Source organism: Oryza brachyantha, chromosome 1, assembly GCF_000231095.2.
Source record: "Oryza brachyantha chromosome 1, ObraRS2, whole genome shotgun sequence".
NCBI classification, from domain to species: Eukaryota; Viridiplantae; Streptophyta; class Magnoliopsida; order Poales; family Poaceae; genus Oryza; species Oryza brachyantha.
In genome coordinates, this window is record NC_023163.2 from 19,712,226 (window position 1) to 19,738,052 (window position 25,827).

A 25,827-nucleotide genomic window follows, 5' to 3' on the forward strand; every position below is an offset into this window, starting at 1 on the left:
GTCGTGGGTTCTCGTCATGATTGGATAATAATAGATTTATTACTCGCTGTCTATGATATGTGAGACATCATATATCTATTACATATGAATCCGGTAATAAAACAATCACTAATCGTAGGATTATTTCCTGTTACGCAAGGGTATTCGTTCTTGACAGCTACAGTCTACAGTCAACTGCAAAGAACGGCGATTAAACTCGACAGTGGACACACATCGATGGACCGCCCGCGCACCAAACTGCAAACGCTCCACCTCACTGCCCAGTTGGCGCAAAAGGACAGCGCCGGCGCACGGCCGAGCTGGTGCACCGAGCCCAAAAAAAATCGCGCCCCAGCGCACGGCCGCAGCACGGTCGCTGCCGCGGCGCGGGCTGAGGCCGACGCGCGCCGAGCTCATGGCTGCGACGTCCCCGCCGCTTCCCCGCACGCAACCGCCTCGTGCCTCCCCCGCCTCTTCTTAAGCCCCTCTCCCCTCCCGCTCCAGCTCCTCGCTGCCAGCGAGACCGTCCTCCCGCCGGCCGCCGGAACCCGCCCGCCCACCCGATGCCTGTCGTAGCGGCCGCCGCCGTCGCCGTCGCTGCCCGCCCGACGCCCCCGGCTGGCCGCCCCGCGCGCCCGTGCCGGCGGCGGCGGTTCTTCCGGGCGGAGGCGAGCTCGTCGGCTTCGGCGTCAACGCCCCCCGCGCCCGTGCCGGCGGCGTCGGATGAGGGGGCCGGAGCGGGGCCGTGCCCCGTCGTCAGGTTCGACATGACCGACTTCGCCGTCGCTGACCGCATCAGCGTCGGGCTCCACGGGCGGGTGGGTTCTGCATCCCGTCCCACGATTGTTGGCTCTCCTACTGGTGAATTTTGCCGTATTGCTATTCGCTAACAGCTAGTGGATTTCTGTTTTGTGCTGCAGTCGGATGAGATGATCTTCGAGGCCACGGTGCGCGATCCGAGCAGGTCGGTGACATAGAGCACTCTAGACAGCGCGAATTCGTTAAATCGATGATCATCAGTTCTGATTTTGGTGTTCAGTGATCTGTACGGCTCGACGGTGGTGCTGCGGCAGCTGATGAGCTCTCAGGCGAAGCGCAGGGGCCGGCGTGCGCTGGAGGTGCTGTTCTTCTCACCTCACGAGATTTTTTTAGCGAACTGGAAAGCGTTTGTGTTGAGCTAGAGTGGCTTTATGTGATCACAGGTGCTGAAGAAGCTGGCTCGCCGCCAGATGATGTACCACTCTTACGCGATGCAGGTCCATGGATATGTTCTTCCGAGCAATGAAGTGGAGCAAGACGATGGTCCCTTCATCCTGGTGCATGGGGTTAGAGCTTTTGTCTTAACTTCCTTCAGCTGACTGGACTGGGTTAACGTATATTTGACGGTATCATTTTCAAGTCTCACCGTTGGGGTCTGGATTAATTATACAGTCCTTGTGATGTCAGTGCAACATGGGCTTAGTACGAATTTAACGAATCTGGATGTAACTTCTACATTGTGTTTGCTAGTTCTTGCAAATAGAACACCTGAAGTCTTCATGGTTATTCTTGAGTATTTTCACCTAGCTTTCAAGGAGGTCTAAGTTTCTCTTCCTGCTGAATTGAGTAATGGGCTGGCAAAAGTAATTTCGTCACTGAAACTAATATAAGTGCTGTGTTATTATTATTTTTGAATTAATTTGTTTTTTTCAGTACCATGGGAGTTACTCCTTGCGCCACTGGTTGCAACTCTCTGATTGGCTTCCAACCTTAGAAGCGACGTTAGCATTGGATGAAGACCAAGTTAGGAGGGTAGGCGACGATTCAATAGGAGGACCTGCTGTAACCCGGCAGCTACGTCTAATCAGGATATTGATGAGAGACCTTCTTATTGGTGTAAGCTTCAAAGTTTCTAAAAAGTTCACATATCCTCAGGTACTGGTAGTTTTGGATTTGAACGTGATCCTTGATACAGGTAAATTATCTTCATAGCCATGGACTAGCACATACTGAGCTTAGATTGGAGAATGTCCATGTAAGCCCAATAGACAAGCATGTTAAAGTAAGTAGCCTTTTCTTCTTTTCCTGTTGACGTAAATGATAAAGTTTGTTCTCTCGTTTCTGTTATGTCCAGTAGTTTAGCGATGGCATTAATAAACATTTGGCATTGCCTATGCAATACATCTGAACACTTGAAGATACATTCCTCTTTTAGTGTGAGGCATGGACGGTTGTGGTCACTGAAATTTTCACTTCTGAGTGGCATCATATTTCATAGTTCCAGCGTACTATTTCTCTCAAAGCACTGATATGCTAAATAACAAGACTTTAGTTTCACCATGCAATTTGATGTGTGGTTCTATGGAAAAATAAAATGTGTCATCCTGTTCAGTGTAGTGAGCTGAACCATGCATATGAATACAATCTCTTAAATGCTAATAACAGCACTCAAATCTTGCGCGTGGTGGCAATCAACCAGTCGTGATTGCCTCATTGAGGCATTAGGTTTTCATGTTAGTATCCTGGACTATCAGTTGTCAGCTTGTGCTAATTATTACAGCTGGATCTTGGAAGGTCACTGGACACACTAAATAATTGGCAAGCGATTAGCAGAACTCTCTTTACTCTTTTATCTCTTTCTTAGTTTTAATTCCTGGCAAGTGAAACCTACACAACTACATTACTTTTCTAGACAAGCTAGGAGGGTGCCTCTCAGCAAACTACTAAACTGAAAGCTATTTGGCAAATTCAATATATAACTAGAGCAGATATTGGAGTGGTATAAAACTCTAATTATAGCATTGTTGAAATGTCTTTGTACATTTTTACAATATTCTGTATTTTATACACTTATGTATATTTACCACTTACCAGTCAGCAAGCAATACAGTTTCCAGATAAGAAAAGATCATAAATCCATACTACAGAAAACAGTTAAATTATCATAAACCTGTTTGGAGTAATGGAAATTTGACGAAGGTGTGTCAGTTTGTTCAGCAAACAATTTTTCCATCATTGAATTGAACTATGGATTAGAAATACCAGTATCATGTGTTTGGCACAATCTCTGTATGATATTGTTCTAACTTCTAAGCATGCTGATGCACAAAATGTACTTATATTATTTGTATATAGCATATTCATAATATTAAGCTAGCAATATTGAAATTAAAGTAAACCATAAAGATAGTGTTCAGTAAACCCCTGTATGGCTGAAAGTAGTTGTGTGCATTCCATTTGTCCCTGCATTCCGTTCCTATGTTTCTATGAAAACCTTATATGATTGACCTTTTCCATGGTTTTCTTATATTTTTAGGTTGGTATTCTGGGGAATGCTGTTGATTTTCATGATAGTGAACCTAGAAATAGCACATTAGCAAGTAACGATGAAAGGAGAAAAATGATGATTGCATTTGACATGAGGTACTTTACTGCAAACTGGAAACTTATGCTCGCGTTCACCCTACAGCTTTGGAAGACAGTAAAGCAGTAAATAAAGGCCATAGACTGATATATGCTATTAATTAAAAGTCTGATTTATTGTTGTTCCCTAGATGTGTTGGGTTCATCATGGCAAAGATGGTTCTGAGAGAGCTAATGGATCCTTCTACTTTCCTGAAATTCAAGTCATTCTTGACAAAGGTGCGTTTTGTGCACTTTTAGTTATTTTTATCCTCTGTGGTCCCACCCTTAATGTCATAAAGATATATGTTTGCCAAAGTCCTACAAGCTAATATAGCTCCTTGCATTCAAGCGCTGAAGGTTCAAAATGCTATCGATGAAAAATCATGGTACTCTTACCTCAAAAAAAAAATCATGGTACTAATTAGCTAATAAGGGAAATATTATCCTTAACTAATGAAAACACACATTCCATTTTCGCAAAAGTTATTCCTGTTCAGGATTACTTGCCATATGCTAATACAGGTTATTTTGATTTTTTTGAAGTTTTGAGAATCTTTAATAGTAAAACTGAAAAAAGATTTTCATGATTGGTGCCCTCTATTGCAGGGAAATGATCCTGCATGCCTGCGTGAGTTCCTTCTGCCCATTCTGTGCCAAAATTCTCCATCCGGGAATATTGGTCTGCAGGTAAATATTTGTATTTCTGCTAATTTATTGGCATTACATTTGTTGGAGCTATCTGATATTATACTTGTGATTTATTGATTATTATGTTTTTTAGATGCTTGATCGACAGTGGGGTGCTGGTTGGAATCTTTTTGCATTATTGTTGGCAACAAAACCTGACAAAAGGATAAGGTAAGACAATTCACTTCTGTTAGTAGTTACAAGCGAAACACTGCAACATTGGAAATAGGTTTGCTGAGATTTGCATTTTCACTCTCTTGTGCCAATTTAATATGCAGCTGTGTGGATGCATTGCGACACCCCTTCCTTTGTGGACCTAAGTGGCGTATAAATCCATCATTAGATGTCATACGGTGGGGTTTGGGTTCTACAGCTGTCCACATGGCTGAAGATTATATATATGGACGGCATCAGGTACTAATTCTATGCACATCTATTAATCAAGCTGCATACTATGTTCTCATCTATATATCTTGTTTAAAGGCTTGAGCTTCTCCCCGTTTAGAAACTGGCATATTTTTAGTTGAAGGCTTACAATTTAGCCATCAAATTTCTAACTTCATATCTGATAGCTCCTAATTTTCGTGAGGAACTGTGATGGCACCACCAAGGTACTTATAAAGTTCCTTTTTCCATGTTTACAGCGTAGACGGTTAGCATATTTTGTTGAATTGATGGAGGTGCTAAACCCTAATACAAGAAGAGAGGTAACTTCACCCTGTTCCAAGTCCTATCAAAAATGAATCCAGTGTGATTGAACTCTGTTTTGAGATGATTATATAGTTGAATTTTTTTTATGCTATGACAACCGAGATTAACTGTTTCGGTACCTTGAGTACAACTATTATTAGCCTCCATGGCATGAATTCACTTGATCTTTCTGTCTATGGTGTCATCGTTATTAGGTGGCAAGTTATCTTTTGTATATCCCCTTTCTGTTGCAGAATGAATGGTTGTTTTGTCAATCCATCTTCAATTCATATACATTTCTTCCTTTTTCCAGTTCATGTTTTCTCTTCCAAACATATATATATTTTAATTTCCTGTTGCTTTTATCCACTCAGAGCTGGCTCAACAACTTAACTGGTCGTTGGCGTCTCTTATACTGTACCGGAAGGCACATCGGTCTAACTCTTCGTCAGCCTTCTCCAAGAATCCTCATCACTGATGCGTTTCTCGCATTTGCGCAAACTGCAGACTCCATTGATCCCGTGTTCTCTCTGACCTCAGACATCGGCTTCAAAATTATGGCAGAATCTGATTGGCCTCATGACAAATCTGGTACGGAAGGAACATTATCTGTTAACACATCTGCGAGGATAGCAACTGGCAGAATTTATATTCATGAACAAGATGGTACAGATAGTAGGGCTACATCTTCAAAATCCTCTAGGAGATACCTCCGTGGTAAGTGGAGAAAAGTTTCAAAAATGAAAGAGCTGCCTGCAAGCCTCCCCACAGTAAACATTACAATGGATGAACCCGATGTATCGATGAGCTGCAACTCGACTTTAAATGTCAATTCTGCACAGAAGGTGCTGCAAGAGATCCGCACTCAGACCCCGCCAGAAATGTTTGATTTATCAAAAATTGTTTGTGGGACATACATTGATGCAAGATTGATGATTCTTCGCGGTGTTAACGGGTCTGCGTTACTTTTCACTAGATCAAATTCTAGAGCTGATTCCTGAGGATAGTCAGTGAAGCTTGTAACCGATATTCTTTGGGTGTACATTCTTTGTATTTCTAGTTGTACATGATTCAAATCTTATTCATTACTCCACCAGCAAATGTAAATAATAGAGTGTACGCTAAATCAGTCTGCTATCTTTGTCGAACCATGAGCAATATATTGCCGCATTATTACTTGTGCTTGGAAATTGACGAAGGTGTACAGACATTCCGAATTAAACATGCATAGAAATAATTGACACTTTCCTAATCAAAACCTAACTTTCTTCGTATCTCTTTGTTTGTAATTTGTTTGTAATTGTTTCACTTTTTTTATTAGCTTATGTCAAGTTTCTTGACAACTATCGTTGTTAAAAAAACACCGTATACACCTTTGTGGAAAAAAAATGCAGCTATACCTCCATTATATTGTTTCATGCAAATATAATGTTCTCTGGTCAAAATGTTTGCCAATCTGCAACTAAATTGTTCCAGAGTTGAACTGACTGACATGCCGAATTAGATTGACAACTTGTGGTTTCAGAACTTCAAACATATTACAAAATTGTTTTATTCGTAATTATTGTTATTTTACATTTTTATATATATATACAGTAATATCCTTATTTATAAAAAGAAAAACTCTCTAACCTTGTATACATGCTGCGACTATCCAAGACGTAGAGGAGGCGGTGAACGGAGGATGGAGGCGTCCGATCTGATAAGGCGTAGAGGGGCGGGGAAGAGGGTGGCAAGGTGTGGTAGGGCGGCGGCGGACCGCAGACCCGATGAAGTAAAAACTAGATCAAATACTGAATGTATGTACAAACATAAAAATAGAGCTGATCGGCCAAAGCTGGCAGGGTTTCCTTTACCACGCAAGCCGCCAAAACCGCGGTACCGCGCTCCCGCGGATCCCGCGCGGTAACCGCAAAAACCGCAGAAACCGGGATGAATTTGAATCTAAAAGTTTAAATTTAAACTCGCGCAGTTTTCGCGGCTTACCACGCGGTAAGCTACGAAAACCACGATACCTACTTGCTGGAACAACATATGAGAACGGCGGTTACCGTGGCTTACCGTGCGGTTTTTGTAGCCGAAACCGTGGTTACCGCGAGAAAACCGTGGTTACCGCGAGGAGACCGCGGGTGTGATGTCAAATGCAAAAAAAACTTTAAAAAATCTAAAAAGATATATAAAAATAGGAAAATATTTTGTGATTATATTTATGACAATAGGACATGTTATAGGGAAAACAAGAATATTTTCACTTGACATTTTCTAAATTCTTAATATTGCAACATACAAACATACACCGACATATCACCCTTTATCAAATAATTCACTCCAATAACAAGTAATAACAACTTCATTTTGATTGTTGCGTCACAGTTATACCTACTACCCATTATTACGAATAAAACTATTATGTACGTGCTAAGTTGCACGTATAATTTTTTTCTATATATATTTTCTATATATCTATCGTTGTATATTTGTATTTCAACATTATGTATCTTAGTGTCTAGTGTAAATTAATAATGACTCAACACAAAATATTCTTGACCATCTTTCTATGAAATATTACTTGCAATAGGCTATTTTTTAATTTTGTTTCCCGAAATACTCGTTTATGATTTTTAATTACGTTGGGAATATATTTTTTATTAATTTCTTTGACAAAACTACACTATATATCAACATATACCACATATATTTTTTCATTAAATTTCCTCAAATTTTTTAAATTCTCTTTAAATTTAAACTCGGTTACCGCGGCTTACCAAAACTGTGACTCTGCGGAGAGCACGGTTATCGTGGTAACCGCCCCGGTTTTGCAAACCCTGAAAGCCGGTGCACGGCTGCTCTTGGAAATGCCAAGAAAGATAGCCACGGGATGAGGCGGCCCAACGCCGGGGCGCGACCCAACAAATGCAGATCGGTGGAACGTGCGGAACCCATGAGGCCATGACATATCTTAAAAAAAAACTCTCCGTATCTATAAGTTGTATAAATATAAAAATAAACATATTAGATTTTACAACTTTGAATAAAAGGTCAAATAAATGAAATTGCTAAATTTGCTTTCATTTCCCCCACGCATGTGAGTTATTGCCTTTTATCACAAATTAGATCTTAGCTGTCTTTTTTTAATTCTATCCCCAAAGTAGTTTTGTTTTCCCTAGTAATCATCACCAAACATAGTTCAATACGAAGATTTGCGCTAATCAATAGTAGTTCAGTACGACAATTAGTACCGATTAAATTTAAAAACGGATTATCTTGTGCGTGATTCAGATGGCAATTAGCTCGCTGGTAATGCGTACGTTCGTTACTCGTTTAGAGGAGCGATCCATCCAGGCATTCGTCTCTCGCCGCGCGGCCTGCTTGGTCGGCCCATGTCAAGGAACGGAGAAAGGGGCTGCTTGGCCCAGGTCGGCCCATGTCACGGAACGGAGAAAGGACTCACTCTCGGTCACGGAACGGAGAAAGGACGACGACGTACCAAAAATCGTTACTGCTTTTGGAGTCGAACTCGGGACCGTCGCGGCGGGAGGGAGTCGAGCCTAAAACAAATCCCCACCTCCTCTCTTCCGCCCGCACCGTCGCTCCTCGCCGCCGCGCCGCGCCTCGCCTCGCCTCGCCTCGCCCCCACCTCCTCGCCTCCGCCCGCACCTCGAGCCCTCGCTCATCGCCGCCTTGACTCGCCGTCTGCGGGGTCGGGAACCGTTGTTGCCCCCACCCCGACCCCGCCCCGTTGCCAACCACTCTCGCCTGACGCCGCCGCCTCCCTTAGATTGACGGCGACGGCGATGGTGCTGGGCAACCTCGCCATCCTCCTCGGCTCCGGTGAGTCCCCTCCAAAAACCCTTTCATGAGAGCAGATGAGAGCTAGATTTACATGAGATGCCACTATCAAATCCCCAAACTTAGATTAGATTAGGTTACTTCTAGTGTCATCTGATCCTTTTTGGTGCGGTACCAATATTTATGCCTTTTTTGTTTGTTTGCAGGAATTCTTGGATCAATTCTTGTAGGTGGTGATACCAAACTCCCAACTGCCGGGGAAGTACTTTCTGGTGCCGCCAAGGTATTTTTCTTTTTATCTTTTATATTACTGCCTCCATGCCTTTGCTATTAATCCATACTATTGTTTATATATATATATATGTTATAATTCACCCATCACTCGATTTTTTTTTCTTCTCCTAGTTTGTGAAGAAGCATGGAAACGAAGACAAAAATACATCATCTAACAGCGATATGCACACTGCTCAGTTACTATCTCAGGTCAACCATCTCAGACAGGAGATTCAGTCTCTAGGCTCAAGGCATGTTACAGTTGTCACCAATGCAGCTAAGTCAGGTAAGTTCCTGCTGACTCGCTACTGTAGTACGTTTTAGTTGAGAGTGAGACCGAGATCCTACAAACACAAATTTCGGATGATACACACTCTTTGTATGGCCCAACGTCGATCTGTTGCAAATAATTGTTGTGATTTTAGTTGCCTTTTGATTATTCATATTTGATGTATTTTCTTACCTGAATTATTAGATGTTTTCCAGTCTACATGTTTTACAGAGCTACAACCACATTGGCTATTCACATACTCTGTTTTGTTATTCATATGTCCGCATTTTCTTTTGTTTTTCTCTCCTTACCTGGCAGAGACGCTATGTATTAATGATTCATTGTGTTGCTCGCTGCATTATAAAGATTCTTGGACATGTGAAAGTTTTCATGGTTATTGCACATAAACTGTCATCATGCCCTTTTGCCTTTAAACATACATGACTACATAATGTCTGTTCCTCTATAGTTTACTCTTTTCTGCTCAATAGTCCGTGAACAACATTCTTGTTGCCTTCTCTTTTGTAGGACCTGGTACGTTTACTGTAACAGTGGTTGTTGTTGCTGGGGTTGTTGGCTATGCCTACATTAAGTGGAAGGTAATGTTTGACCTTTGATTATGCCAGTTGCAATTGATGTTTATTGTCATTCTATATCATGGATGCAAGCGCACATTGTTACAATCATATCTAATTGTCATCTCTTGTTTTGTCACTCTAGCTAGTTTCTAAACTTTGCACATTAATTTACAGGGTTGGAAACTTTCTGATATGATGTTTGTCACCAAGCGGGGTTTATCTGATGCTTGCAATGTAGTTGGCAGCCAATTAGACAAAGTTTCAGATGATGTTACTGTAAGTTTCTTAACTTCTTTCAGCAACACTGCTCTCATATTGTGTTACAAACAACACAGCTGTGTCGTGATTTCATATTAAGTTTCTTAACTTCTTTCAGCAACACTGCTCTTATATTGTGTTACAAACAACACAGCTGTGTCGTGATTTCATATTTTCTTTGTTCCAACCCAAACATCTAATTGACCTTTGATTTTCACTATGCAGTCTGCAAGGAAACATCTCGCTGGAAGGATTGATCGTGTGGATATTAGTTTAGATGAAACACAAGAAATTATTGAAGGGACAAGGGATGAGGTTGGAACTGTTTTCCTTCCTTTTTTAAAACTTTTATGGTTTTTGTTGCATTTTGGAGCAAACTAATAGCATTTCATGACTGACTTGTAGGTCACAGTCATCCATGGGGATCTGAGTGCTTTCCAAGAGGATTTACAATCAGTTAACCTTGTAGTTCGGAGTCTTGTATGTGCCTCGTACTGAAACAGATTTCAACCTTATTTACTGAAATATTAGTACTCATGTAACATTTTATCTTGCAGGAATCAAAGCTTGTGAGTCTTGAATACACTCAGGTGAGTAGCTGCTCATGTTGCGACTACCTATTTTACGTCCAACAAACTTGACATGCTCCTAATGTTATCTTCTTTCAATCTTGTTAGGATCGCACGGCTACTGGAATATCTGACTTGGTTGAGTTCACCCAGAAGGCCACCGTTCGCCAGGCAAGTTGGAATAGTCTAGTGATTTGTTGATGCCCATGCTGCTTGGTTTATTGAACAAACCAGTTCCACCTCAACTATGGCGTCTCCCTTTTCTATATGCTTATTCTGAATATATGTTTTGGTTTTTCAGGTCCCAACAGCATCCGTTCCTCCAGCTATTGGATCTTCAGAGCGAGTTGTTAGGAGGGTAAAGACTTGCACCTCTCCAAATCTGCCGTGGTCTAAACATAAACCTAATTTGCTGACTTAAGTTCCTGTGTTTTTTGCCGCAGGCTACTTCATTGCCGCAGACTGCTGCTCGTCCAGCTCTGCCGGCAGCCACACCTGCAGCTGAACCATCACATAGGGCAGAGGCATCAGAGGTCTGGTTTGGTTTCAGTTTGATGTTGCACTTTGTATGGCTATGTATGCAATTTCAGTTTCCTCTTGCGCTTTCCATGATTCAAACCAGCTGTTGCTTGACGTTTGCAGGAGCAGCGGGGTATTGTGAGCAGAATATCATGTAGTAGTGAAGGATTAGGCCTTTTGCAGGAGCAGCGGGGTATTGTGAGCAGAACATCATCTAGTAGTGAAGGACTAGGCCTTTTGCGGGAGCATCGGGGTATTGTGAACAGAACATCATCTAGCAGGGAAGGATCAGGCCTTTTGCAGGAGCAGCGAGGTGTTGTCAGCAGAACATCATCTACCAGGGAAGGATCGCCTCAGTCTTCAAAAAAAATCTCATCCTCAACTGGAGCGAGCATGGGCACAAGCACAGGCACACGTAACACAAGCGCGAGCCGGTTTGGTGGTCTGAGGTTGCCTGGACTTGGGTTTCTTACGAGTTAGTTGATGAGGTCATCTTTTTTAAGTTATCCAAGATTGTAGTTAGGTTGTACTAGGAGCATAGTGGTGATGGAATAACATACATACATACGGGTTCCATTGTTCTTGAGGAGCCCAAAAAATTTTTGTAGAAAGGAAGACGTGTGAACCTGGCATCATCCAGAGCAACGCCGATGCATCATCCAGAGCTTGCATTTGGCCTAGGTAGAAATGTTAATTGCTTGTGATTTCACTGATTTGTGTAGCACTGCAGACTTTGTCACCTAAAGCTAACGCACACTTCGGTCACGACCGAGAACGAAAAGACCGTGACCGAATTGGTTTGGTATTGACAAACATTCAATAAATTCTGGTCATGATTTTCCAATGACCGAATTTGCTCGAAAAACTGAAGACTAATACCAAATTGTTCAGTCTAACCGAACACACGTCCCTAATCAATAGTCAAGAAAATAGTGTCTAACAAGTATCCCTCCGTATTTTAACATAGAACTCTGATAACTTCTTGTACATGTTTAATCATTTATATTATTAGCACAATGCCCGTGCTTCGCTACGGGCATAAAACTTAGTAGAAAATCTATAAAATTATGTGAATATTATTTAAAATTTGTTTGTCTCAAATGACTTCTTAAATGGCCATACTCTTTTTACTATGTGTTATAATGTTTGGTCGGTACATACATTGTATTAGTATTTTTTTTATTTTTTGAAATTTTTATTACTTCCATTTATGTGTAATACTATTTCTATATTTAACATGTAAACTATCATCCTTCTATCACTTCAATCTACTCTAATTATATTTAAAACCATGTATCTAGGCTTTAGGTACTCCATAGGTAATTGAAATTAATGCGAAGAAACCTTCACCCCGGCGGCCGATTAAAAATATCTCATAGTAATTGAAATTCATGTGGAGAAATCCTCACCCTAGCGAACGATCTAAGAAAGCAGACGTATTTGTGAATGTGTGCGTATGTATCTGTCATATAATCAATCCCCTCATCTTTTTGTTTTTGCCTATGTTTATAAACTACAATTTGATCATTTTAACTTTAAATTTAGAATTGACTTTGGATTTTTCATTCTAGCTTATTTTTCAGCATTTGCTTTTAGATCACTAAAAATATGCATATAAAATATTTATTCATAAATTATTTTTCATTAGTAAATATATAATTTAATTTTTTCAAAAAAACCAAAGAATTACCCTATAAAGAAAATGATGAAGAAATGAGCACGCAGACCATGCACCACGTAGATTACTGACAAACGATGACAATGCAACATGTTGCTTAGGATTTTAATAGAAAAAACAAGGTGATTATTACATCAAATTAACCCAACTTTCATGTCGTGCTGGATCTACACGAAGATACTCATTTGATTCAGCCGCTCAAGGCAATATCACATCTGCCGCCGCGTGCTCCAAGTTCGGAAGGAGCCCGACACGCCGGCTGCCGGCGTGGCGTTAAGAAAAACGTTCACAAATCTAAAGAATAATATTCAATCACAGATGGCGCGAGTGGGCCACAGCCGTGACGCGCGTAGGAGCGGGCCGATGGCCTGGCACAGAAGCGACGCGAGTGGGCCGAGAGTGCAACGTGCGCAGAAGCGGGCCAACGGCCTGACGCAGAAGCAACCCATGAGGTGACGACTAAAAAATTGGTAGAATCGTTACCTTTTTTTATAATATTATAGATAAGTCTTTTTAATAAAATAAATAGTTACGAGTATATCAAAAGTTCACTGGGTCATCTATTATTGAACAAATGTGTACTAAGAAGATAGAGATAAGTTCGATCTCTGCAGCTGCTGGAGTTTGCTGCCAGCCAGGTCATCATTTGTGTACAGCAGTCGCGTACAGCCGCAATATATGGGAACTGGCTACAGATTGGGTGCTCGATTTTAAAAATTAGACGGTGTTTCTTCACATATAAAAATATGCTTTATTATTTATTGAAAAATGTTTCAACTGTAAACATAATTAAATTATACTCCGAAATAGTTTTGGTTTAGAGCATGAAACATCGAGTTTCAACTATTCAAGCAGCACCATATCTTATCTATAAAAGGCCAAATATAATCTATATAGAACTGCAACATTTTGATCTAACATAAAGAAACACAAAAAATTAATTAACTGAAACCTAAAAAAGATCACAAAAAATATCATTCCAGATATTTTTCTTCTTCTTCTTTTTCTCTAATGACCGTGAAACATCTTTAAAATACTTAGGCTGCGTTTAGCGCATGGTATGTTGACCGGAAAAAAAAACGCACTAATAGATTAGTACATGATTAATTACTTATTAACTATAAAAATTAGAAAATGAATTAATTTGAATTTTTAAAGCAACTTTCCTATAGAAAATTTTCGTAAAAACACACCATTTAGCAGTTCGGGATGCGTGCATGTGGAAACGAGAGAATCTGGTTTATTTATTAGGGAGAACTAACGGGGCCTTAGTGGAACATTCATTTTTCATATATGAATCAATGAATTTCACTGATTTTATTTATATATTTTATAATTATTTGACATTTTGTTGTCAAGATTTAATTCTAACGAATGTAACGGTGTGATCGGATCATAGATTGGATAAATAGGTTAGGAAGAAAAATCATTTAAAACTTACAATTATTTAATACGGTTACGTGCATTTACAACATTTGTCTCAAAATATAAGTATCTCTAGCATTTAAATCTTATGCTAAATGTAAATATTTTTATTAATATTGATAATATTACTTCTCCCATAACTTCTTATTTCAGATTAATATTTCTATTCTATCCCAACCTACTCTCTCACCTTTATCTATTTCTCATTGTTAAAGTATAATATAGTATTTTTTTACTTTAATCCTTACTAATATATAAATGCTTGTATTTTAGAATATGGCTGCTACTTTCTTCAAATGAGAGCATAAGAAGCGACAAACGTAGGTGGTTGCATCCGGTGAAGCCTTTTCCGCCCGGGTTTGGACGCTCTGTGCAGTCTTGCTATACGCAGGTGCACCCTGGTGCCGCACGACACGCCGACATGCACGCCAGGGCCATACACTGACTTGCGGTGCCGCTCATCGCCGCGATCGCATGTTGAGTTATACACCCCTCGTCTATCCACCATACTAATCTTGCAATAATAGTTAGTTATATTTTGGTCTTTCGTTCTCTTCGCTAAAATGGCATTAGGATTCTAGAGGTTATTTTGGGCGGAGGAAGTTTTTTAAAACATAATACACAAGCTTTTGGATGTGTAGATATCAGTCATTGACTTGTATTATCGTGAGCATAGTACAACATATCAAGATGATATAGTTTTATAAAACAAATATAGCAAAATCACTGAATTAACACTTATTTTAAAAAAAAACATTGGCGGTTTCATCAGGCATTTTTTTTCTTCAAATTTGAATCATCCCAATATAAGACGAATAACCAAAATAACAAAGCAACTTGTCGAATGTGCATGTATTACATCTATTTAGTTAAGTGTTTTTATTTGCTTGTCTACTTAGTTAGACGTCGTCGTAAAAATTTAAATTTTAGAGTTTAATTTTAGCATATATATACACATAGTCTAAATTTCGAGTGTTGTCTTTAAACCACTGATAAGACACATATAAAAGTTTTCCTAGATATAGATTATTTTTGGTTGCACTAGTTTAATATTCTATAGCTTATCACTTATAACTCAATTGATCAAAAGCTAATTTGATAAGTTATTTAGTTTTGACAATATACTGTGATCATCACCATCGGCATCCCTGGTCACATCATTGCCTTCTCTCATAGTGCTAAATTCATTTAGAGGAGAAGGTGGTGATGGTAACACGGTGGTGGTGGAAGGTTTTACGTCATCAGAGATTAGCCTCTCGGTCGATGGCAGTGAAAGTAGGGCCTCATAGACGAGCAAAACAAGGATGCACCTCCAATGTTCTCCTCCCCTTAATGACTTTCATATCTAGCCACACTTACATTAGATATAGTCTAAATGCAACAATGTTGAGAGCGGGAAGTGACCAGGTGGTGGTGCGGTGGCAAGTCATACCAAATCTATGGTGCGCGATGGTGGGTCATGCCAAATGTATGGTATCTAGCACCTCAACGCCTAGATTTGTCCTCTTTGATAGGGCATGTGGTGTGCACCTGTTGACAAAGGAGGCAACAAGTTGGATGACTATGAACAACAACGCTAGGACATTTCTGTGAGGACGATGGAGCCCATACATGCTCAATTTTATCTATTGTTGATCATTCTAGCTTTTTTCCGCTCTACCTTGTTTCACAATCCTCCAGATCAGCTTTGTTCTAGACATAAAATGTCACCAACACTCTAGATATACCCAGCCACCGCTATGGCACCTTTGCTCCTGCCACCTAGGCACTTACCCTGTTGGTTGATCCAAAACCACCATCATCCTACCACCAGCCTTGTTAAGGAATTTTGAGCAATTAGAAAGAACTGATCCAACAATATTAAATAATTGGTGGGTAAAAGGATATAAGTACGTGGTCCGATGCGGTAGTGAAAAAGGGCAAATGGCCATACGTGATACGCTGCTAAGAGCCTGCACAGTAAGAGCTACTCGATAAATTAGCTTCCGGGCCAGTCTAAGCTTTGGGCCCAAACATTCAAGCCCAAACCTGACACGATTGGAGCTGGCCACATGGGTAGCCTACCCATGGGTGCGCTTACAGCCAAGCCAAGGCCTGCAAAACGCCGATTTAGCAAAAGCCGACAACTTTAGCCGTTTCCTTGTAGCATCTCACGCATCTCAAAAATTGGAGAGAAAACTTTGCAGCAGTCCAAACTGACCGTAGAACTTTTCTTTCAGGTACTTAAAGTCTTACACCGGTTATCCGAAACTGCTGTGGAATATTGACGGTGATGGGCAAAAACTGATTAGTCCAAATTGCCCAATTAACCATGGGTGAGCCAACCAATTAATAAAGCTTGATAGCGAAGAAAGTCACTGTCGCTGCTCCACGCTTAGGCCACCTGCTCCACCCACCATCCCCGCTCCTACCCCACAGCTCCATGACAGGTGGGCCCTCTGCCACGGATTCTCCTCTGCCACCAGCCCACCACCACCCGCCGCTATTTTTTTCTATTATAATCCACGCCTCTCTCTCCCCGCCTCTTCCATCGCAGTCCACGGCACAGGTCCGCGTAGTCCATCCATCCACGCCCTTCAGTCCTTCACGGGGGAGGCCGCTACGCCGCGAGGAAGAGACGGCGGCGAGAGAGGGAGGAGGAGGAGGAGGAGGAGGAGGGGGCGAGGAAGATGGAGCACGTGATCGAGGTCGAGCCGGGCCGCCCGGCCGCCGACGGCCGGCCCTCCGTGGGCCCCACCTACCGGAGCGCCTTCGCGCGCGACGGCTTCCCGCCGCCTGTCGACGGCCTTGACAGCTGCTACGACATCTTCCGGTGAGCGCCTGCCTTGCTCCTGCTGCCGTGGCGAGGGCTCGTCCTCCTGCCTGCCGCCTCCGTGGTCCACTGGCTGCGACACATGGAGGCGGGGCGTGGGGCGGCGGCCGGGATGTGGGCAAGCCGCCATGCATCGGTTTGCTTGCACTCTTCCTTAAATTATATTCTTAGTTTGGGTTGGTTGGGGGGCATTAATTGATGCTTAGATTCTGTTCTGGCACTGTGAGATTCAGAATTTTGTCCGCCATGCTTATTGTTTTCTGTTTGCACATGGAGTTTAGGATTTGGTCTCCTCCTTAGTTCTGTTTTGATTTGTACCTCTCATTAATTGGGTTTCAAAATTACGTGGGTTAGATTGGTATGTTCATGTGCTGCCTCGGGGGAAAATTAGCTTAACGATTAGTCGATCTTTGTCTGTCACGTACTTTTTTAAGTAGAAGAAAATCATGTTCCCTATAGATCTGTGGAATTCTATCTGAGTGATTTGCAAGTGGAAATCGCTTTCAGCCTATCCATGTACCGTTGTTGTTGGATCTGTGGGTCGTAATGGTGATGTCAGACTGGTCCATGGTGTCTGGTCTCTTTCGGGTTACTAGGAAAGTACGATGGAAATTAACAGCATCGGTCGGTCTTCAGTTGCAGCAACTTGGATTCTGACAACTATTCAATTTTGCGACCTTTTTCTCCTGCCGAGCTTCTTTAATTTCTTGGTTTCGACAATGTCTGTTCTTATGCAGAATGGCCGTGGAGAAGTACCCAGACAACAGAATGCTTGGTCACCGTGAGATTGTTGACGGGAAGGTACCTGGTCACTCCATGCACTCGTCTATTCCCTTGAAATGCTATACCAGTACAAATTTTACTAAATTAGGATTTTTGTGGTATTATAGGCTGGTACATACGTTTGGAAGACATACAAGGAGGTGTTTGGCATTGCCACTAAGATTGGTAACTCTATTAGGAGCCGTGGACTTGCAAAGGTTTGGTCACTAATTTATTATATTTTGTATGCTATAAGATGAGATGCTAATCTATTTGAGCATTTTTAATGAATTAAACATTGTACGAAAATTGTTCATCTTGGAAGCAACACTTTGATGTTCTATTGATTAAAGAATTATACCATCTTATTTTAATTTTATGATTTTCCAGGGAAGTCGTTGTGGTATCTATGGGGCTAATTGTCCTGAATGGATTATCACGATGGAGGTAATATGTTTAATCTTTTCTGTAGCCAGCTCTTTTTTGGACGCGCTCTCATCGTTTTGCAGAAAGTATAAATTGTATAATTACACCCACTATTTAGTAGTCCTTTTTTGTTGCTAAAACATTCATTGCATCATGTTTTGGTACATATCTCTTGCCAATTTGTGTTTCTGTCTTTTTCAGGCCTGCAATGCTCATGGAATCTACTGCGTGCCATTATATGACACTCTTGGTATATATCCTGACATTCTCTTTAGAGTTTTATATATATACATTGATGAGGTCATCATTTTTATTCTATGATACCTATTGTTATGTCTTTTAATCTTTCTTTCTTTCTTTCTTCGGGGGTGCTAGGTCTTTTAGTTGCGCAACTGTTAACGTTATGTTTCTCTCTCTCAGAAGAGTAACCTTGATACTGTTGAGCATGTGCTTACTATAAGGTCTCTTCAATCATGCCAGCTGTTGATAATGTTTCCAGAAGAATGAAAAATCATTGCTGCACCATTAAAACATATCGCAAATGAGTTATCTCCAATGTTCTTGCTGTTTTGTTATAAGCAAACTAATAGCTGAATGTCGTTGACACCTTTAGATGCATAAAACAAAATGACATATTAACACATGCGAGTGCAGTTTATACCTTCTTATTAAATATACTCTTGATGCAGGAGCGGATGCTGTAGAGTTTATTTTGTGCCATGCAGAAGTTGAGATTGCTTTCACCGAGGAGAAAAAAATTGAGCAGGTATAGTTTGTCATATGATGAATATTGAATGTTAACCTCTGTTTTTGTTAGCATCTTTTGAAACATATCTGTATACTGTCCATTGAGGGCAAAATACAGCACATAAATTTTCTTCTGTATTCCTTAAGTTCTGTTCTGTTGTCAATTTTATGCTCTGTAAAGCCCCATCACCTGTTTGGGCCAATGGAAACCCTGCTTTATTCCACTTGAAGGAATAATCATTTTTCCAATACAGTTTTCTACAGTTGCACAATTATCTTGTTTCAAATGTATTACATTATGTGTTATTATTTTGGATGACATTATGATGGTTGTTTTCCTGTGTCAATGGTTTATGGGTATTTGATTATTAGAGTATGTTTTATCTCTCTGGATGCACATTGAATAATTTCAACTTTTCAACTTTGCAGATCTTCAAGACATTCCCCAAGTCAACTGAATTCTTGAAAAGTAGGTTTCACTCATCCATACCATCATCAAGAGATAGCATGCTTCTACCATGAAATTCAAGATGTAATACTATTTGCAGCAATTGTAAGTTTTGGGAAGGTAACTCAGGAACAAAAGGAAGAGGCGTCCAAATATGGGCTGGAGATCTATTCATGGGACGAATTTCTTTCTTTGGTAAGATAATGCAACCAGTTCATGTGCAGTTATTTTTGACATTATCATTTCTTAAATATAAATGCTTCATAATTATGTGGCAAGTTGCACGTAGTATTTGTCTATCCATATGTCCTTCAATACCTTTATAGGGAAAGATTTTGATGTAACTTCATTTGTATGACATGAAAGTTGAAATCACTGGCTTCTAATGTTGTTTGGCTGCAAAATTTTGTAAAGTTTGCTGTTACCTTTTTGTTATTGCCAGTTACTGGTCACTACAGCCTACCTCTTGTTTAAAACCACTTGTAATTTTGTTTCTTTCTAAGTTGGAAATGCTTTTGAGTGTTCACTTGATACCTGTTTACTAGGATAGAAGTATTTCACCTTTCACATGCTATTGTATCTGCAGGCTGGTGACAAAGAATTCGATCTTCCGGTGAAAACGAAGAGTGATATATGTACTATAATGTATACTAGTGGAACTACAGGTGACCCCAAAGGTGTACTGATCTCCAATGCGAGCATTATTTGCCTAATCGCAGGTGTAGATCGGCTGCTTAACTGTGCAAAAGAAGAAGTAAGATATTCTGGCAGCCCTTTCATTATGCATCTTTATGTAATCACTGATCAATCTTTAATCACTTTTAACTATGTGGGAATCTCAGCTGGAGCAAACCGATGTTTACATGTCTTATCTTCCTCTTGCTCATATCTTTGATCGTGTTGTGGAAGAGCTATTTATGTTCCATGGTGCTTCCATTGGATTTTGGCGTGGGGTAAGCAACATTATTTGGTTAGGGATTCTTCTTGGCTTTTGATTTTTGAACCTGTGATGACTATTTTAAAATTTTTGTTCAGGATGTTAAACTACTAGTTGAGGATATTGGGACACTGAAGCCAACTATCTTGTGTGCCGTTCCACGTGTTCTTGACCGGATATTTTCTGGTAAGCAGCTCTTGAGGTATACGGAAAATTATCAACATTGATGGTTCTTTTTCATGGGCATCCTGTGAGATATTTCTGTGATTATGTGACAAGCCAGTATACATTTATCATTTGATCATATTGTTCAACATCAAATATTCTTAGATGATATTATGTTAATATATACACTAACTAGTATAGATTGATGTTCTTAATCAGTGTTATTTTACTTTCGTGAAAGGCTTAGTACATATGTTGTGTGGTTTGCACTTTTCTTTGGTGGATTCCTAGCTAGATGGTTGTCTGACTCACTGATAATCTTTACATGTGTCCATACTAATTTACTCAAGAAACTACCAAATAACTTGGTTATAGTTATTGGTTATTTTGTACTTCAGTAAGGAGAACTCCTGTGTCTGGTAACTGAATTGTTGAATGTTGACTACTTCATATCTTCTTTAATGAGAACTGAACCATATTTTATGTGCTTTTGGGATATGAGGATCTTTTATTTATCTATATATGATCAATTGACCTTGCATGAACCCAGTGAAAATTTTGTCCTCACGACTTGAATTTTTCTTCTATTGTTTAAAAGGTTTTGAAATTGTCACTGTGGGTGTGATCCTCATGGAATTTTCCTTATCTTTACCATGTATTCAGGACTCCAAGCTAAAATTGCATCTGGGGGTTTCATAAAGAGTACATTGTTCAATCTTGCTTACAAATTGTAAGTTTACTACTCTCTTGTGGGACTGGATGTTTTGCTTTTAGGGGCATAGAAAATGTGGAATACTTGTTTGCACTTTTAATATCATAAATCCAATCCTTATTCTGAATGCAGTGTTCTGAAGTTCACTGTGGGCGTAGAAAATGTGAAATTTAGTAGTTAATAAGTGTCTGTAGCTATTGAATGAAGAATTTCACCTGTCACAGAATCCAGTATGACATAGGCATTATATTTTGCAGCAAGCAATTTAGAATGATGCAAGGAGCTAAGCACAATGAAGCTGCTGCAATATGTGACAAAGTAGTTTTCAGTAAGGTAGTTGAACTTTGCAGTCACTAATTCTTCACTCTTATGTGTTCTTAAATTTGCCATTCTTATTTTAGATATTTAATTTATCATGCTTCAGGTGAAAGAAGGTCTTGGGGGAAACGTCCGTGTTATTTTGTCTGGAGCTGCCCCACTTGCCACTCATGTTGAAGAATACCTACGAGTGGTGACTTGTGCACATGTCTTACAAGGATATGGTATATTTTGCAACTTTCTTGATCTTTTATGTCTTTTCTAGTCCGTTTGATCTGTACAATTCTTTTACTTATAGCATGACAAAATTGCTGCAAGTGAGTAGGTGAGGTTAGTAGTAATAGTTGGTTTCTACAACGATATATATGTACTTGATGGAACAACTCAATTGTTTTGATGTTAATATCACTAATATTATTGGTCTATGTGGTCTATGCTCTTACCAGCTGAAGGTAAACTCTGTGAAGATATTAATAAAAGGCAAATGTGTCGATGAAACTTGGTTTTTTAAATGGAAGTTTTGTTTTGTTTTAGTTGTGCGAAATGCAAGGTTTTAAATCAGTAGCAAATACGGATCTCCTGGGCTAGACTGGTAACGAGCAGGTTACTGGAATTTTCCAGACAATATTCAAATAAAATGTTTGAATTCAAACAATGGTTACCAGTTTGTAACATGTAGCCAGCCCAGTTACCAGCCCAAAGCAGTCAGTAAGTGATTAGACAAAATGCTTTTATTAGAAAATATCAAAATAGTTGAATTATGAATGTCAATTATAAATTAAAGTATTGTGGCTGTTTTGTTCTGGCGCCGGTCACAGGCTTCTAACCAGTTATGGGGCCTGTTTCCAGTTGTTTTCTGAACCCTGGCAACCCGATAGTTCTTAAATTGGTTTCCTCCATGGAAACAAACAGAAAGTGAGTTATATATAATATATGTTCATTTTCCCGACAGAACTTTGTTTTGAATCATTTGGTTTCTTTTAGGTCTAACGGAGACCTGCGCTGGATCTTTTGTCTCCCTACCAAATCAGATGTGCATGATAGGGACTGTTGGTCCTCCGGTGCCAAACATTGATGTTCGTCTGGAATCTGTGCCTGAAATGGATTATGATGCACTTGCAACTAGACCACGTGGAGAAATTTGCATCAGGGGAGAAACATTATTCTCAGGGTACTACAAGCGTGAAGACCTTACGAAGGATGTTTTGATTGATGGATGGTTCCATACTGGTATGTATTGTTTTTTCGTAATTTATTTCCCTTGTGCCTTTTTTTGTTTTGCTGATTTTAGTGGCTGCAGCAGTAAAAAGAATGTCAGATACTATTTCCATAACTACAAGAAATTCATTTCTGGAGTAGCATTCATGTAATCATGTTTCAATATCTTAGGCCTCATAATGTCAATAGTAGATCCACACCATCATATTGAGAAATGGCCTTGCTGGTTAAGCTTAAGCAGCAGTTAATCAGAGTCTACATCTGCTTTAGATTGCAAGGCATTTTTTTTACTAAACCCTTTGCCTGGATGACAGTACTAATATGATCAGCTAGTCGGCTAGTTGCAAATGGAGGTTTGAAACATCTTCTCTGCTTGCAGGAGACATTGGTGAGTGGCAACCTGATGGAAGTATGAAAATCATAGATCGCAAAAAGAATATCTTCAAGCTTTCGCAAGGAGAATATGTAGCAGTTGAAAATTTGGAGAACATATATGGTCTTGTTTCTGCTATAGATTCGGTATAGGGCCATCTGCTTTCAAAGTTCTCTGCTCAAATTTATGCTTCAACATTGCTTTTTATATCATAAATGCTTGATGCGTCAATACCTTCTGTTTCTGCTAAAACAATTTGAAATACTTTCCTCTGTTTTTTATGAACATTTATTCAGATATGGGTGTATGGGAATAGCTTTGAGTCATTCCTTGTTGCTGTGGTCAATCCAAACAAAGAAGCACTTGAGACCTGGGCTGCGGCAAATGGAGTCTGTGGTGATTTTGAGGCACTGTGTGAGAATCCCAAAGCAAAAGAATACATTTTGGGAGAACTCTCAAAAGTAGGAAAAGAGAAGAAGGTATTATTCTGATTATTGCTTGCTCTCTTTTGTCTGAAAGGAAGTAATCTCTTTTATATGTCATGTTTGTGTGCTTCCTCAAGTTTCTACATACTTTTGCAGCTCAAAGGTTTTGAATTCATAAAGGCTGTACATCTCGAACCAGTGCCATTTGACATGGACCGTGATTTGATTACCCCAACATATAAAAAGAAGCGCCCTCAGTTGCTCAAGTACTACCAGGTATTGCTCATTCATATCATAGTACTGCTCGGCATATGGTGTTTATATCACAGTACTTCATGCCTGTAGAACGTTCTGCATTCTTCTTAATTTAGTCCTTGAATCAGTTTTAGATCTTGGCTGAGATAGCATTCTTTTTCAGCCCATCAGAAAAACATTAAAGTGGATTGCTTGAATAGTTCTGAAGCTGTCGTCGTCTTATACTACATAGTATTTGTTTTCTGTGCTGAGGATAAAAAGTGGTTTTCGAACATCTTGCAATCAGAGGACAAGTAGCTGCTCTAACTGTACTTCGATTTGCAGGGCACTATTGACAACATGTACAGAAGTGCCAAATGACCTCGACATGCCGTCTAGAACATCCAAGATCGACGGAGCGGACATAAGCACAAATCTCTGAAGCCGACGATGTTGTCTGTTCATAGTTATGGATGGAAAACGTTATCAAATTTATTTCGGAAACGTTTTGCCTTGTATGTAGAAACGGGATATGCAACTGTACGAAGAATTGCAAGCACCGTTTGTGTTGCCTGACCCCCCCTGAAAATGCCAAATTTGGAATTGAGAATTAGCAGCATCGTTGCATGTTCTAGTGAGCTTCATAGTTGCATGTTCTAGTACTGCGTGGGAGGTTGAACTGAACTTTAAATACATGGAAGCTCCCATCGCGTTTAAATACTAGCAGGATCAACCGTTTCAGAATTCTTTTGCTGGATTTAACATTGCTGGCATTTAAATGATCTTCTGCATGGCCAGCATAATTGTGACGATTATTATCTAAAACTAACAACTACCACCAACATTCAGATTTTCAAATGCAACATGCTCCGTTGTATAGAACATCAAACTTTCTCTAGTGGCATTGCTAGACGGCCGACTTGCTTAAGAAGTGCGGCGTCGCTAACCACACTGTTTGCCCCCTGTGCGGGATCCTGAGATAACGAACCACGTTCTCTTTAACTGTGTATTCGCTAAGCAGGTCTAGCACCAAGTACGTGTCGCTGCCAGGCTGGACATCACTCTCCCCCACAACGGTGCTTGCCTTTATGACCGGTGGTCTTTGTCTAGAGCTTGCTTACCCCATCACTCGAGGACTAGCTTTGACTTTTTAGTATGTCACCTGATAGCTGTGGAAAGAGCAAAATAATAGGATCTTTGACTCGGCGTTGTCTTCCGTCCTAGCGGTTAAGTACAAACACCATACAATCCATAAAAGAAATATGGAATCTGTAAGATCATAATCATGATCTAGATTTGTGATGAACAATTGACTTGTAAATTGATAGATTTGGTTTGGAAACGGTTATGGTGTTGGTGTGAGTGTGTGTGACTAATGTGGGTCAGGTTGTGATATCTGTGCCCAGAAACGGTTGATTTGTCTCTATGTGTGCAGGTGACTTGAAGTCAACTGTGGTCAATGGTTGGTAAGGACTAGTCATGGAGTAACTGAGGTCTGAATGGTTAGGATGGATCATGACTAGGTTTAGAGAGGAACCGAGATCTGGATGATCGGGATACCATGTGACATGGTTGGACTGGAGTCGTGATTCTCGGAGGTCAATATCGGTCAATGGCGGTGTGATCGTGACTAGGCTCAGGGAGGAGCTGAGGCCCGGACGATCGAGGATATTGGGTGACGATGTTGAATACGAGGTGGCATATGGTGGTGAAATCGTAATGGGCTTCATATGCTGCATGTGTAAGCGCCGGGAAATCGCGAAGTAAATCAGATACGAAAAAGAAGGAAGTTGTTACAGGAATCGGATTGCTACAGTAGCGCGGTTCCTGTAGCAATAGGGGTTACTGTAGCATGCGTGGGTCAGTCCGTGCGTGAGTCCGGACAGGAGTTGGTTGATGCTACAAATTCGGTTACTGTAGCACAAGGAAGAGGTATATGTTCGTACGTATGTACGTAGACAGCATGTACGCTGGTTGCGGCAAGGTTGCAAGGCAGCATACGCGTGGATACTGTGCGTACGTGCGTTGGAGTCTGATTCGGCCGGCCGTGGAAGTTCGGTTTGGCCAGGGAGTTCGATTTGGCCGGCCGTGCGGCTGCGAGCGTCCACGGCTGAGTCCGAGTTTTATTTTATTATAAATATGTATTGAGG

General features: G+C 40.5%; 3 protein-coding genes across 3 annotated transcripts; all 3 read left to right on the top strand.

The window, feature by feature from the left end:
• Positions 1-542: 542 nt before the first annotated feature.
• LOC102705686 (probable plastid-lipid-associated protein 14, chloroplastic) lies at positions 543-5,877 on the top strand. Its single transcript, XM_006646097.3, has 13 exons — positions 543-797; positions 900-943; positions 1,019-1,097; positions 1,182-1,304; positions 1,672-1,854; positions 1,934-2,020; positions 3,275-3,381; positions 3,513-3,600; positions 3,970-4,050; positions 4,145-4,221; positions 4,329-4,464; positions 4,695-4,757; positions 5,115-5,877. The coding sequence occupies exons 1-13, from the start codon at positions 543-545 to the stop codon at positions 5,739-5,741; spliced, it is 1,950 nt and encodes a 649-aa protein (XP_006646160.3). The 3' UTR covers positions 5,742-5,877.
• A 2,368-nt stretch (positions 5,878-8,245) lies between these two features.
• On the top strand, positions 8,246-11,685 carry LOC102713683. Its single transcript, XM_006644398.3, has 12 exons — positions 8,246-8,571; positions 8,736-8,812; positions 8,935-9,088; positions 9,602-9,672; positions 9,826-9,927; positions 10,135-10,224; positions 10,315-10,389; positions 10,467-10,499; positions 10,587-10,649; positions 10,780-10,836; positions 10,922-11,011; positions 11,121-11,685. Exons 1-12 carry the CDS (start codon positions 8,535-8,537, stop codon positions 11,475-11,477), a joined length of 1,206 nt encoding a protein of 401 aa, XP_006644461.1. The 5' UTR covers positions 8,246-8,534; the 3' UTR covers positions 11,478-11,685.
• Positions 11,686-16,638: 4,953 nt separating this feature from the next.
• On the top strand, positions 16,639-24,397 carry LOC102713955 (long chain acyl-CoA synthetase 4-like). Its single transcript, XM_040524278.1, has 19 exons — positions 16,639-16,912; positions 17,650-17,713; positions 17,803-17,892; positions 18,065-18,121; positions 18,302-18,350; positions 18,790-18,866; positions 19,277-19,316; positions 19,396-19,490; positions 19,882-20,049; positions 20,138-20,248; positions 20,331-20,418; positions 21,061-21,127; positions 21,367-21,442; positions 21,534-21,651; positions 22,412-22,657; positions 23,025-23,164; positions 23,315-23,497; positions 23,600-23,719; positions 24,023-24,397. The coding sequence occupies exons 1-19, from the start codon at positions 16,770-16,772 to the stop codon at positions 24,056-24,058; spliced, it is 1,968 nt and encodes a 655-aa protein (XP_040380212.1). The 5' UTR covers positions 16,639-16,769; the 3' UTR covers positions 24,059-24,397.
• The last annotated feature ends 1,430 nt before the right edge of the window (positions 24,398-25,827 follow it).